The sequence below is a fragment of the Sorghum bicolor genome, chromosome 8, assembly GCF_000003195.3.
Source record: "Sorghum bicolor cultivar BTx623 chromosome 8, Sorghum_bicolor_NCBIv3, whole genome shotgun sequence".
Taxonomy (NCBI): Eukaryota; Viridiplantae; Streptophyta; class Magnoliopsida; order Poales; family Poaceae; genus Sorghum; species Sorghum bicolor.
Genome location: NC_012877.2, coordinates 23,715,200 through 23,730,380, shown reverse-complemented (window position 1 = coordinate 23,730,380; position 15,181 = coordinate 23,715,200). Strand labels below are relative to the sequence as shown.

The 15,181-nt window shown below is 42.5% G+C and overlaps 2 protein-coding genes across 2 annotated transcripts; both read right to left on the bottom strand.

Moving 5' to 3' along the window:
- On the bottom strand, positions 368–5,019 carry LOC8155435. The gene is made up of 11 exons (XM_021466015.1): positions 4,903–5,019; positions 4,273–4,546; positions 4,121–4,163; positions 2,006–2,079; positions 1,782–1,926; positions 1,590–1,654; positions 1,429–1,485; positions 1,217–1,333; positions 885–1,147; positions 701–776; positions 368–599 (listed from the first exon to the last, which is right to left on the bottom strand). Exons 1-8 carry the CDS (start codon positions 5,017–5,019, stop codon positions 1,323–1,325), a joined length of 786 nt encoding a protein of 261 aa, XP_021321690.1. The 3' UTR covers positions 368–599; positions 701–776; positions 885–1,147; positions 1,217–1,322.
- On the bottom strand, positions 10,369–12,803 carry LOC8155314 (extensin). The gene is made up of 2 exons (XM_002489228.2): positions 12,338–12,803; positions 10,369–11,603 (listed from the first exon to the last, which is right to left on the bottom strand). The coding sequence occupies exons 1-2, from the start codon at positions 12,786–12,788 to the stop codon at positions 10,702–10,704; spliced, it is 1,353 nt and encodes a 450-aa protein (XP_002489273.2). The 5' UTR covers positions 12,789–12,803; the 3' UTR covers positions 10,369–10,701.

The window sequence follows — 15,181 nt, the reverse complement described above, 5'->3', positions numbered from 1 at the left end:
TCGGCGTTGGTTCGACGATGCTGCCTTCATCTGGGATATCGGTTCAAGCTCCTCCTACCTCTGGCAACGTCTTCAACATCATCTTTCGGTTGCCGGAATATGTCTTCTTCGATGGCTTATCCGATTCCCCTTCAACCGTCGCAGTGCGCGGTCAATCCATCGGGGTGCAAGCGTCCTGGACACCTCTGTGTATTCCGCTCGTTGGCACGCTAGTTTACCTCGACGCCTTAGTCGACGCTGCTGTCTTTATTTCTGATCACAGGACCTCGATGTATCATGGTATCCCTTTGGAAACCTCCTTGTATTACGTTTGTTTTAATATACTAGTAGACATGCACGTGCGACACGCACGTGCAAAACCAAAATATAGGTAAGAAAATATTTTGGACTGATACTCAGCCTTTTCAAGTGCTGTAATAATTGTACATAAATGGTTTACATTATAAATATATAAGGAAGGTATTTGACTATCTCTAAATCTGAGTATATTTTATACATCTAATGAGGTCTTGAACTCCAGTTGGTAAGTTATCTTCACATTCATTTTCGTTGATAGTCAATAGCTGTCCCAAAAAATGCTTTCTGATACTGTAGGCATCCTGTTTTGTAATGAAATAATTAACATATAAGCTTCATACAAGTGACAGAATTATAATTATATTATAAAATATTAAAGTAATATTGGTATTAATGTTTTTACCTTTATTTCTGTAATTTCCAGTGCTTCATTTTTCCATGCAGTCATGAACATGGAAACGAGATAACCAGATAGTTCCCTGTTGACACAAAATTTATTTAACTAAAAATCAATCTATATCTATCTATCTATCTATAAACATAATGTTTGTTCAAAATTGAACATGTAAAGTAATAAGTAAGCTTACCTATTGTAAATGGGAATATCAGTTAAAATAATTTGACGCCATAAGAAAATATCTTCTTTCCATTTAGGCTCTGGACATGCTTTTGCCATGGCTTTTTGTAGGTTTTCAGAAATGCATTGAAGTATCTTCACATATTTTGCGTTTGGATTGTACTTGTAAATTGGATTAGGAGGATTAGGGTCCAAAATGTATACTGTTTTTGTCTCTTGGTTCAATATGATCAAAATGAAGGCACCACCTAGTTGCGTTATTGGTATAAAAATCTGCAAAAGGCTAATAGTTAAAACTTATTTAGACCAAGATTATTATAAGGATGATGTAAGTCATCTTACCGATTTGCACCTTGAAACATTGTATTCAATTCCAGGCCATTTATGTATGGACTCTTTTAGTTTTTCCATATCTAACTCTTTACGGAAGTTTGGATGTCGTCCAAAATCAATAATCATCTAAAATATTAAATCAGCATTACAAATTAGTTATAGAAAACACAGAATATAATTTAATGAGTATATTAAAAAGAGCAAATGTTAGATTATCGTACCCAAAACTGCAAGTCTAGAAAATGCTTTGATATTGGTCCTTTGATTTTCTTCATTTGCTGGATGTAATCAGACATGTTTTTTTCGTATGAACAAATTGAAACATTCATGGTCCATGGGCTCATCGTCCATTAATATGTGTTGTAGGTTCTGGAGAGTCAACCTGATAGAATATGGCTTGGAGCTTTCCATCCAAATTTTAAATGCAGGATAGATTCAGGTGAACGACTGGATTGGTTTTTGGTCAGTTTAACGGAGAATATTTTGATTTTGCATTCTGTAGGATAGATTGACAAGCTGGAAAGTTTATGAATAATGAAAAACCAAAACCAATCTTATGAAAGGTTGATCTAACCTTTGGAGCAGTGTTTCCAGCACTATTTGTTTACCAAAACCACTCCCGCAGGAGGTGTGCGGCTCTATCAACACTCTTGCCAGTATCCTCTCCTTCAGCCTTCTCAGGATAGTTTCAGTAGATGACTGTATTTTGATTTTGCATTCTGCAGGATAGATTGACAAGCTGGAAAGTTTGCGTAATACTGAAAAACCAAAACCAATCTTATGAAAGGTTGATCTGACCTTTGGAGCGGTGTTTCCAGCACTGCTTGTTTACCAAAACCACTCCTGCAGAGAATTCCTGTATTTTTTTTTTGCTGGGCAATCATTTTGTCAAAACATCAGTGATGTATTGATGCGGCGTCTAGGATGAATGTACAGGGTTCATTCGCAGAAAAAAAAAAGAAGAGATAGCTTCATTTATAATCTTTTATACAATCCTAGTACTTACTGAAATGTGCTTTACTGACATAAAAGCTTCAAGTCACTAACTGCATCTTAACATGTCACTATCTTTCAATGGTGCTTATGTTTGAAGAACTGAAATGGCAGGTTGGAATTAGTATCTTATTTTTCTGTATATACAAAACTGTTGGAGTAATGGTTTGCTGTCCTAGGAGTCCCTTGGCTGTACAGCTTGTGATGCGGCTGAGTCATAGCAGCAACTTTGCTCTTTCTGCAGAACTTTATTAAATGCTTTATAAAGACTGCTTGCTTTATTAGAAAATAGAGAAACCTCATACTGAAACAATACTCACTCTCATGCAATGTAATGTGTTCACAGGGTTATGGCATGACTGAATCTGCTGCTGTAGGAACTCGTGGCTTCAAAACAAAGCAGAAGAAGTATGCTTCAGTAGGACTCCTGGCTCCAAACATGTATGCAAGAATTGTTCATGTGGAAACTGGTTGCTGCCTGCCTCCAGGCTCTTGTGGGGAGCTCTGGCTCCATGGTCCATCAATAATGAAAGGTACATTCTCTTGAGCTTATCGTTGTTATTCTGTCACTTGATTACTAAAAGTAGTACTCCATTCCAAATTTAAGTTGTTCTGATTTTTTTTGGAGGTATAGATATAGATTTTACTATGTATCTAAACATAATGTATATCTAGGTACATAGCAAAAACAATGTACTTAGAAAAGCCAGAACTACTTACAATTTGGAACGGAGCAAGTAACATTTTGCATGCACTCTATTAAACTGATGTTTAATTGTCAATTAGCATTCAGATGCTTAGTAGTTTCAAAGATAATGGTAAGAATATTGCTAATTTGCTATACAACTTAAACAGATCTGATTGTACTTATTTATGCTGTGAGCTGGTGGCTGAAATCCTAATAAGATTTCACATATGTGTTTGGATTCTGAAGCACGTTTGTTCACAGGTTACTTGAATCATCAGGATTCACGTGCAAGGCCTTGTTTACTTCCAAAATTTTTTGCAAAATAGGAATAGTAGCACTTTCGTTTGTATTTGACAAATATTGTCCAATTATGGACTAACTAGGCTTAAAAGATTCGTCTTGTCAATTCCGACCAAACTGTGCAATTAGTTTTTATTTTCATCTATATTTAATACTTCATGCATACGTCTAAAAATTCGATGTGACGGGGAATTTGAAAAATTTTGCAAATTTTTTTGGGAACTAAACAAGGCCTAAATGATGGCTGGCTGCGAACCGGTGACATTGCTTACTGGGGCCGCTTGAAAGAGGTGATCAAGTACAAAGGATTTCAGGTATGCAGGCTTCCTTTAGCAGGCCCAGCTAAAGTGCACTATTTTCTCCATTTTTATTATTGTAAATATTGTGTGAGGAAAAAGCTTCGTTCTAGTAACAAACTGTTTTTCCATTATTTTTTCTGACCGTCAGATAGCTCCAGCTGACTTGGAAGCAATTTTGATCCAACACCCTGGAATTGTTGATGTGGCTGTGACATCGTGAGTTTTAAAGTAGCTAGTTCCTGATGTGTACTTCATATTTTGCCGTGTGCTTTACCATAGTCCTTAGTATCTTATGGTTCGACTGATAGTACTGAGGATGAAGAAGCTGGAGAGATACCAGTTGCCTTCGTGGTGAGGAAATCTGGAAGTGGCCTTTCATGCACGCAAGTGATGGATTATGTGGCCAAGCAGGTAAGGAAAATACTAAACACCCTGTTCTTTATGCTTGAATTTGCCATGTTGTCACAGTATACACTATCCTGATCTAGATCCTCATTCATTTTATTTCGCAAGAAAAGTTAAAAAAAAAGTAAGGCCACCACCGTTGCTTAATAATAACTAACAAATAGCAACAAATAGCAAATGTCAACCAGAAAGTAGCAGGCACAAATCCAAAAAACTCCATTATTTTACCTAGAAAAGAATCGATGATTGAATCTGGAGACGCCAGCAATGCCTGCAAGAAACAAAAGCAACACGAGATCCGGTCAGGCAGTTGGCTCCTCCTAAGAATAGCAGAAATCGAATCTCCCTCCCAAATCGAATCTCCCTTCCCAGTTGCTTGCCTATGAGTTTGGGACGCCGAGCCTGATGGGGCGCCGCCGTCAGCCGCCTGTGGCCGAACGGAAATTGCTTCGCCGTGATGAACTTTAGGCAGGCGCCGCCGTCGCTGGGAGGTTGTCGCAGGGCAGGGTGATGGAGTCCGAGCGACGGGCGCCGGCGCGCCGCCGTCAGCCGAGAGGTTGTCGCAGGGCAAGGTGATGGAGTCCAGAGCTGCTGGTTGCGAAGGTTTGGGAGCGGAGAAGAGGAAGCGAGCAGGGAGTGGGGCTGTTCCTTCCGCTAGGACAAAAAAACAGGCGCAGACCACACAGCACACGATGGATTCTTTTGCGTACCAAGCGACGCGATGAAGCGCAGTGTCGAGGAAGAGGACACGGGTATCCGGGCGGGTAAGGAAAAGTCACGGTGTGAATTTTTTTATTTTTTAAGGAGAAAATCTCTGCTTTTAAGAAAGCACCAAATGTTTAGGTACAAAGACTGGGGATACCAGTGTCTCAATCAACCGAAAACAGGCTAAACCTATTACACAGATAGGCAAAGAAAAGCTCAGGAGGCACTCAGATCTCAACAATGTCAGTAGCCATCACCAAACTTGGCTCAAAACTTCTCAACCAGCGCAAGAGCATGACATTCGCCTGATCCACTTTTTCCTTGTCGATCGCCTTCAGCAGTAAAGACCACCTCTGCAACAATGACAATGCATCATAAAGGACGTTAGCAGGACCCTTAGGATAGCTCTTCTCAATTGCCATCTTATTTCTTGTTACCCATAAGGTCCAAGCAAAACCTGCGAAAAAGAACATAATATTTTGTTTTGGCAAGGGCCCCTTACCCCACAACCAACCCTCAGACAACTCCTGTATAGAGTTAGGAATATCCCTCGCATAAAACACTTCCTTTATTACAGACCAAACCCATTTAGCAAGGACACATTCAAAAAGAAGATGGTTTATCGTTTCCAACACCCCACAAAGACAACATTTGCCATCTCCTTTCCAACCTCTTCTTAACAGAGCCTGACCCACTGGCAGCTTGTCATTACAGATTTGCCACAGAAAAAACTTTATCTTTAATGGAACTCTACATTTCCAGATTATCCCCGCCACTCTACTAGGCATGCCCCTACTGGATAAAAATCTGTATAACGACTTAGTAGTGAACGTTTTAGTTTTCTCCAGAGCCCAGGACACTCTATCAGAACTGACATTATCTAAACTGATATGTTGGAGTTCGTCATAGAGAAGAGTCCATCTCTGGAATTCAACACTTGAAAGAGCTCTCCTAAACTCAACAAACCAATCTTGATTAACCCAGCAATCAGCTACAGAACAATTGGGGTATCTAACCATTTTGTAAAGGTCTTCATAGTAGATTTTCAGAGGGACACCATGCAACCAGCAATCATGCCAAAACAGACAGTTCATCCCGTTACCAATTGAAAAAGTAGCTCCCCATTTGAATAAAGATTTAACTTTGTGAAGACCCTGCCAAAACTGGGAACCCCCCTTTGACTTAGAAGAGAAAAAACTAGAATTCGACATATACTTGGCCTTCAGCAACTTGAACCAAAGCGCATCAGGTTCCAAAAGGATTTTCCAGATCCACTTGACTAGCAAACAATCATTCATTAACCTGGTATTGATTATACCCAAACCCCCTTGGTCTTTAGGTCTAGAAACCATATCCCATTTTGCCATATGATATCTAAATTTGTCCTCAGTCCCTTACCAAAGAAAGTTGGCTCTAATGCTATCCATCTTTTTGTGTACACTATCCTGAAGCCAATAAAAACCCATGCAGTAAAGAGGGATGCTGCTCAGGCAAGTGTTAGTAAGGATTTGTCTACCCCCAGAGGTTAGAAGTCTGCCCTTCCAAGGATCAAGCCTCTTGTAAAGTTTTTGATGTAAAAAAGAAAAGGCGTTGATATTGAGATGTCTATCACTAATTGGAATTCCCAAGTATTTCATAGGCATCTCACCCAAGACACAATTTAACATATTAGCCATCCTTTCCTTCTCTTCTTGATGAGTTCCAAAAACATAGACTTCACTTTTATGATAGTTAATTCGGAGTCCAGAGAGCCATTCAAAACAATACAAGATAAGTTTAAGATTTCGGATAGATTGATCTGTCCCATCAATCAGAATAACTGTGTCATCTGCATATTGTATATGTGATATGCCCCCCGGTACTAGATGATTCACAACTCCCTGTATGTGACCCTTAGCAACAGCTTTATCCAATAAAATGCCCAACACATCTGCAACTAGGTTGAAAAGAATGGGAGACAAAGGATCTCCTTGTCTTAAACCCCTAAAGGTTTTAAAGTAAGAGCTTCTCTCTCCATTCACATTAATGCACACTTGTCCACCCCTGACAGTGCTCATAACCCAATGTATCCATTTAGCAGGGAAGGCTTTCATCTCCATCACTTGTTCCAAAAAACCCCAATTAACTCTATCATATGCTTTTTCAAAATCAATTTTAAGAACAAGCCCCTTATCCTTAGACGACTGTAACTCAAGTATCACTTCATGTAACACTACTATCCCATCTAAGATATTCCTCCCCTTGATAAAGCCAGTTTGATTTTTCCCTACCACCCGTTGGGCAATCGGAACTAGTCTATTAGTGAGAACTTTAGTAAAGCATTTGAAATCCACATTTAAAAGGCAGATAGGTCTGTATTGTTTGATATTATTGGCTTCTTTAATTTTTGGAATCAAAGTAATAACCCCAAAATTTAATCTCTTGATATCTAGATTGCCTCCCCAAAAGTCCTCAAACATACCCATCATATCTCCACTAATAGTATCCCAAAACTTTTGGAAGAAAACAACACTAAAACCATTCGGGCCAGGAGCCGAATTGGTTTTCATGTCCATGACAACCCCCTTAATTTCCTCTAACTCAAAAGGTTTAACAAGAGTACTACTCTCCTCCCCATTCAGCTTCATTTCTAAAGGCCAGAAACCATTACCCATAGAGATGGAGCAGTTTTCACTGGGGCCAAAGAGATTCTTATAAAAACTTACAATATGTTCAGTTATGTCTTTTTGACCCCTGATATCCCCAGAGTCACATTCTAGAAAGGAAATCATATTCTTCCTTCTTCTCCCATTGGCAAACTGATGGAAAAAATGAGTGTTGGCATCCCCTTCCAACAGCCATTTAATTCCAGCTTTTTGCTTCCAGTATATCTCAGATTTTTGTAAGCTATCTAAGCTATTTTCAATATCAATCCTTTCCTCCCATTCCTGAATAGATAATAATCTCATCTCTGCTATTTTATCTAATTCCATAATTCTTTGTATCATATTAGCTTTTTCTCTCTTTTGTTCTCCCAAAAGCTGTAAGTTCCAGCCTCTCAGATATTTTCTCATGAATTGGAGGCACCCTTGCCACCTATCCAGGGAATATCTGAGATCATCTCTAAAATATAACCATCTATTATGAACCATGCTATGGAAACCCTCCCTTTTTAACCACTGTTCATCAAAGAAAAAATATCTAGGTTTACTATCTCCATCTTCTCCAGTGTTAATGACCAAAGGGCAATGATCAGAACCTACTCTAGCTTTAACCCAGGCAAAACAAGTAGGATAATACATTTCCCAACTGGTAGAGACAAGGATCCTGTCCAATTTTGCTAGAACAGGGTTTTTCTGTTTATTCGACCAGGTGAATTTATTACCATTGCAGAAAATTTCCCTTAGCTGAAAATGACCAATGAAATCATTAAAGAGCTCCATAAGTCTTTGATCCCCGTTCTCTGATTTTTTTCTTTGTTACTCATGATAAGGTTGAAATCCCCCCATCAACACTGGTAAACTTAGATTCGCACAGAAAAAGGATAGGTCCTGAAGGAACTTGTCAGAATAAGTATGTAGAGCAGGACCACGGTGTGAAAAATTTCGGAGCGAAGTAGATCGATTGTCCACAAACACGCGTTTCTGGAGTAAGGATAAGGAAACATCGTGGGCTTAACCGAATGCATATCTAATCAGATGCGTTAAAATAATATCCAAAGGAGGTGATCCTCTGTGGGTAGACTGCTTGTAGGTAACAATTGATTTCCAATTCCTTCGCTCGTTTATAGTATAGATATGATATGTTGTTGTAAAAAAAAATGTCACTCCATCATACACCCTAGAGAATGTACCTAAAAAAAATCACATCTTTCGAACGAAGCATCCAGATTCTATTCTAAGCTTTCTCTCTTCTTGCTCAAATTAAGTGGCCCAGATTTTGTGTATGGTCCTCCTCATCCTCCCGTGCCGCACCAAATCCGGTCGGCCGCTAATCACGCGCGAGATACTGCTCGCGATTGCCCTGTTGCTCATTGAACGCGAGAAAGATCAGGGACAGTGCGCTCATTGGACGCCCTCGCCGCTAGCGTTGTCGTTCGCCGTCGCTGATTGGATGCAAGGAAGATCGGAGACAGGATCGCCGCCCCGCACCAGGTTGCGTTTGCTTGGTCGCCGCCTTGCGCTGGCGCTCGCTGCGTCTCGTGGACGAGGAGGTGGCACTGTGGGCTGCGAGATGGGATGGGTGCGCCGTACCCTACAGCGGATGTGTCAAGATCATCTCACTCCTGGTCTGTCTATACCCATCGTTTTTTAAGTTCCCTCGCTGTGATCCCGTTTTCTTTCCCCATCGTTTCATGAGTTTCTAATTCAGAATGGCACCTCTGTTACTAGGGCGGCTGCGACAAAGAGATCGGCCCGTTCTTGTACAGGGCCGCGTCGACGAGGAGACCATAAGATCGCTTCAGGGGAAGGAAACCGAGTTGCGCGACAACGGTGAACTGATGAAGCTTCGTCTGGTTCCCTGTGCCCTGTACGAGGAGACCAGCTCTAGCGGTTGACTGGGGCCGCGAAGGCACTCTTCGTCATAGCCCTGTGCCCTGTACGAGATGGTCAGGAGGAAAGGCCTGCTGCCCATGGCCGGCCACGAAGCTTTTGCGTTGGTTTCGCTGGAGCGAAGAGGCCGCACTGCGGAATACAGCATGCGCGTTGGGTATCAGGCGCAGCCGGGCGTCGGCAGCGACATGGAGGTATCAGGCGCAGCCGGGCGTCTGAAGGAGATGGTGCTTGAATCCCAAGGAGCAGAAGCCAGGCTAGGACGGCCTTGGATCTTGTATTCTTGTCAGGTACATCAATTCCTCCCATGCTTCTCTGTTTCCCCCCTTTTTGCCTAGGCCTTGTTTAGCCCAAAAAAAATTTGCAAAATTTTTCAGATTTCCCGTCACATCGAATCTTTAGACACATGCATGAAGTACTAAATATAGACAAAAAACGAAAGAGCTACAGTGTTTATTTTGCAAAATATTTTGGAACTAAACAAGGCCCTATATAACTCCACTGATCTGTCTTAAAACATCAAAGGGGTGATTTTCGATCATTAGATTTCAAAACAAAATGCCGTCCTTTCAAGTTAAATATTCACAAAAAAAAAAATCAATTTTGTTTTTTTTAAACTGAACCATCTGATCATATAAATTTACTTTGTACAGTGTGCTGGATGTTCAAATTTAGGCTTTGTTTAGTTCCAAATTTTTTTGTGAAATTGACACTGTAGCACTTTCGTTTGTATTTGACAAATATTGTCTAATCATGTACTAACTAGGCTTAAAAGATTCGTCTCGTCAATTCCGACCAAACTGTGCAATTAGTTTTATTTTTATCTATATTTAATACTCTATGCATACGTCTAAAGATTTGATATGACGAAGAATCTAAAAAATTTTGTAAAATTTTTTGGAAACTAAACAAGGCCTTGAGTTTCGGAATTAGTAGTGCTGAGTAGAATTAAGTAATTAACTGATTTTTTGGTACCCAGACCACAGCTCGTATATTGCGGTGATCACAGTAGCTGTTGTTCTGGCATTGAAGGGTTTGCCTAAAGAAGAGGCCTATTTTTCAAAATCGTCAAAGCATATCTACCATTTCAGTTGTTTAATTTGTGTTGTTTTAAATGTCACCGTAGCATTAGCACGGGAAATATACTAGTGAACACTTAGGGCCTCATTAGAACATAAATGGAATCGGGAATGTGATGAAAACGAAATTATGAAAACCTTCAGATTCTTGGGCCTTGTATAATCAACCAGTTGAAGGCTTCCAAATCTGTTTTGAGTTTGCATTGGAGTCCTGATTGCACACTGCCAAAAATAGAACAACTGAACAAGTCCTAAAAAAAGAATAAATAAACAACAACTGAATAAGCTACGGCGAGTTTGCATTGCATTGCATAAAGTCCTATGTTTAGAACCTAGAAATTTTATGTATACATATACGTATTGGGCGCAGGCAGAAACTTACATTCGTGTTCATACAGCTCAGGAGATGTAAAAAAGAAAAAAAAAATCCATGTAACACAGAGTTTTGCATTGCACATTATCCTTCCCAGGAGGCAACTATTATTTACTTTATTTATGGTTGTTTATTGGAAGGAGACCAAGTGCCTGGATCTTTACGAGAACGACTCAAAGGTGGAGGAGATGGCCCTGAAGAACCAGGAGGGAAGAAAGGTAACGGCGGAAATGTCCACGGGAACGACGGCGGCGGAGGTGGTGGTGGAGGTGGAGGAGGTGGCGGTGAATACAGTGATGGTAGTGGTGGGAAGCGAGGGAGAGGAGGCAGCTGTGGGAGTGGTGGTATACGGAACGGGAATTCTGGCGGCGGCGGTGGCGGAGGCGATGGTGTTGTAAAGATCGGCGGCAGATGAGGAAACGGGAATGACGGTGACGGCGGAGGCGACGGTGGCGACCATGGCCATGGTGGTAGTGGGAAAGGGAACGCCGGTGGTGGAGGCGACGGCGGGGTGAAGAACGGGATCGGCGGCAGCGGGAACGGGAACGCCGGAGGCGGCGGGGTGAAGAACGGAATGGGCGGGAACCACGACCGCGGCGTGCAGAATGGGATAGGCGGCCACGGCCACGGCGGGCAGTAGAACAGCGAAGTGTTCAGCGCCGCAGGCGACACGCCGGCGCCACCGCCGTCGCACTGAGCCGGGCCCCGCTTGCTGGGGCGGTAGTAGAGCGAGTTGAGGCTGTAGAAACAGGCGTTGGGCTCGTGGCTCGGGAAGGAGATGTGGCCGACGGTGGTGGTCACGGCCGGCACGTTGCACAGCGCGGACGGGTTGTCCAGCACGGCCGCCCGGCAGAAGGACTCCGCGGCGGTCGCACCGGGCGCGGCGCACTCGAAGCCGTCGATCGCCGGGATGTCCAGCTGGTAGGCGCCGTAGCTGTTGGTCACCTTCTCGGCCGTGATCTTGATCTCCTCCTTGGAATTCGAGTTCACTTTGATCATGCAGTCCAGTCGAACTTTAACACCTGAACGAAGAGAATAAAAAGGAGTGCTGAAAATTCAGAACAATGGATGGATGGATACACTGGAGATTTATGTCCGTGAATTGATCGATTCTTTATATCACATAATCAGAATGGCTTGAGAAGTACTATTCAAAGTTGTGCTTCATACCTGCTACAGCTAGAACTCAGAATACACAAATGTTATTGTGTCAGTTTAGCATTTCTGTGCCATGTAATTGTGCCAGTAAACGTTCTTGGTTGGGCTGAATTTTCTTGTGTTATGGACATTGATCCTTGAAAATAAACCTTACCATTTCGATTTTTTTGATCCGTGCTACTATCAGTAAATGAAGCAAGTCGTGCATCCTTGGGTTGTGAAAACAGGACAGGGCTTGCCAGTTGTTTTGCGTACGCTTCGTCAACAATTATTGGAAAGATAGAAAGGGAAATTCTTGTTGGCAGCAAAACAATGTGTTAACTGTTCGCAGCAGGAAATTATGAAGCGTGGCAGCAGGAAAACAGAGTATATGTCCACAACCAATTCGCAGACACCGAGTATCGAAAGGATTGAAGTTCTCAAAAATATTGTCACATTTCTGAACGAAGCATTTTCAGAACACGGCAATAAGTAATTGAATTCCGTAATACAAGAAAAAACACGTTTCGCAATTAAAGGTGTTATCATGCTTCATTTCAATAGATAAATGGGGCAGTGGACATTGCAATGGACATGGGCAATCTGAAGGATGATGTACCTGGCAAGAAGTAGCTGCTTTTGGAGAAGGAACTGGAGGAGCAGGCGTCACAGAAGACGGCGCCCACCACCGTGAGGTTAGCGGCGGCGCCACCACCACCACCATCGCCGCCCTGGGAGCTCTGGCATTGCGCACTGCCAAGAAGAGCGGCAAACAACACCAGGATCTCCAACACGAGAGGCAGCCCCAGCTGCAGCTGGTTCTTCATGGCGCAGCAGCGCCTCTTCATCTTCACAGAGAGCCCGTGTGAGAACTGAGAGGAGGATGATAGGCCTGGAGCAGCTCCTGCTTTATATCCAAATTGCGTTAAGTACAGTAGCATCACGTCCGCTTCAGCCTTGTTAGCAGAGGCATCGAGTGTCAATAGGCCAACCACAACTCCGACAGACAGGTGGGCCCTCTGAACATTGAGCAAGGGAAATTTGCGGCCGAGTAGCGAGTAGCATGGCATGGTGAGGTGTGAAAAGAGAGGATGAGGACACATCCCTCCTACTCACAAAGAAACAAGGGCATGTGAAGGGTATCTGGACCCTTTTGCCTGCGCCGCAATTAACAAAGGGCGCCAACTCTGAATTCCGCAGGCATTCTGGGTGTCACGGGCTCGATTCTGGTGTTCTGGAAGCATCACGGTTTTGGAGCGTACATCTTTTTTTTTTTGGCCTTGTTTAACAAGATGCGAACAATTTTGGATTTCGCGACTGTCACACTTTTGTTTGTTTGTGGCAAATATTATTTAATCATGAATCTTGAAAACTTTTTGGATTTTAGGATGAACTAAACAAGGCCCTAACAAAAATTTTGCAAAATTCTTCAGATTCTCCGTCACATCGAATCTTTAGACGTATGCATGAAATATTAAACATAGACGAAAATAAAAACTAATTGCACAGTATGGTTAAAATTGACGAGACGAATTTTTTGAGCCTAGTTAATCCATGATTAGACAATATTTGTAAAATTCAAACGAAAGTGCTACAAGTATCCATTTTCCAAATTTTTTGAAACTAAACAAGGCAACAGTTGGAAAAGAGCGGTCCAAAGACGGACAGCTCAAGTTGATGCGTACTACTCCTACCTTGCAGTTGCAGATGGAAGAGGTGTGGAGTTGCGATTGGGCTGGCAGAAGAGGTGGTGCATGCAGAAGTGAACAAACTGGTCCCGTGACCTTGCCCGTTGTGGCTGTAAAATCAGGAGGTCTGGATCGTCCGTACCCTGAAGGGTCCATGGCGTCAGATGTTTGCAAACGGTGGGCTGTACTTGCATTCGGCAAAAACTCACACACAGTTTCAGGCTACTCAAACATGGCCCAAGGCCTCGTTCTTTGGCTGGGGCTGAGAACTATTCGAGCTAATCTATATCTATGTAAATAAGGTCTTATTTGGTTCCTCTTGCTAAATTTTAGCTACCTAAAATTATTTTAGCTACTCTTGAGTCACTAGTGGAACTAAATTATTCTAACTCCTTTTTAGTCAATATATTTGGAACTTTAGTTACTAAAGTGACTAAAATTTAGTTGGCTAAAATTTAATAAGGGGAACCAAACGGGGCCTAAGTCTAACAATCTAGTTGGAACAGTTTTGGGGCAGCCATTCCAGATTAGCTAAATAAGAGATCCGATGCCAACCCGTCCGCTAGTCATCTAAGAGTAGTTAAAATAATTTTAACTGGCTAAAATTTAGCAAGAGGAACCAAAAAAGGCCTATGAATGAGCCCTAAGAGATCCGATGGCCAAGAATTTAGATTGGCGTGGCTAAATAAGAGGCCATAGTCCATGGTGCGGATTTCGTCTATTAAAAGATGCATCAACTTCCGAAAGTATATTCTCTTCCTTTATATATCCATCATGTAAGTCTTTTGTCCAGAACTAGTTAGTGTATATGTGTGTGGATTTCGTCTATTAAAAGATGCATCAACTTCTGAAAGTATATTATCTTCCTCTATATATCCATCATATAATTCTTTTGACCAGAACTAGTTAGTGTATATGTGTAGTTTAATATCGTCTCAAGTTTGATTCCTAGAAAGATATAGTTTGATCGAGTTGCCAACTACATTTTATCTAAATTTCTAAGTTCAGAGATGCACCTAAGGTCTAGGGAGTGTTAGTGTTTTGTTTGATTGTTTTCCAGATTGGGTTGTGTCCCTCTCTTGTAAGGATGTTACTTAATTCTTAATAAAGTTGTTACGTTCGCAAAAAAAGAAATAGAATGGTCACGTTCTTTGTAGAAGATGTCCTGGCTCGAAAGCTCCTTTCTACACTAAATTTAGAAGCATGTGAACTTTGTGAGGCGATGTATAAGATGTGAACTTGTGCTTACTATGGGTGTGTTTGGTTTGTTGGGCTACTATAGCCAGCCCAGAAATCCTAACCAGGGCAGGCCAGGAATGCACTGAACAGGCCAAGGTGTGAGTGTTTGGTGCCTTCACTTGACTCAGCCTGGCCCGCCTTAGATTATGTTTGGTGGGCTGCACTCACGTCGGGCTGCACTTGCTAAGCCATGGGCTGCAGTGTTTGGTTGGGTGCATAGTTCGTGATCGGGTCACCATTGCTTGTCTTCGGTGTCGTTACCTCCGTCGCCGTATGCCGTCTTATGAGACGAGGCCTGGTCTCAGCTCCAGTCACCCTTCCACTCACCCGGTCCACACACTTCCACTCACCTCCAGTCGCGCCTCGTCTCCGCGCCTCAGTTCCTCGTCTCCGTCGCCCACTCAACCTGCTGCAGCGGCCATGGAGGCTGTTTCTGGTGCTGGGTTCGGCGGAGTCGGAGCGGGTGGCCGCGCTAGCCGCGGGCCCTTGGAGCGCTCATCGGGGTCGTCATCACCAGGTTCCCTCGGCGCTCGCTC

What these genes read in the sequence shown, in the direction of transcription:
- LOC8155435 (XM_021466015.1), bottom strand. Translation starts at nt 5,019, where the DNA reads ATGGCAATTGAGAAGAGCTATCCTAAGGGTCCTGCTAACGTCCTTTAT. An exon ending in ACAAGGAAAAAGTGGATCAG is followed by an intron (nt 4,547 to 4,902) that starts GCGAATGTCATG and finishes TTTTTGTCCTAG; the next exon opens with CGGAAGGAACAGCCCCACTC. An exon ending in TCCAAGCCATATTCTATCAG is followed by an intron (nt 1,486 to 1,589) that starts GTTGACTCTCCA and finishes GATTACATCCAG; the next exon opens with CAAATGAAGAAAATCAAAGG.
- LOC8155314 (XM_002489228.2), bottom strand. Translation starts at nt 12,788, where the DNA reads ATGCCATGCTACTCGCTACTCGGCCGCAAATTTCCCTTGCTCAATGTT. An exon ending in AAGCAGCTACTTCTTGCCAG is followed by an intron (nt 11,604 to 12,337) that starts GTACATCATCCT and finishes CTCTTCGTTCAG; the next exon opens with GTGTTAAAGTTCGACTGGAC.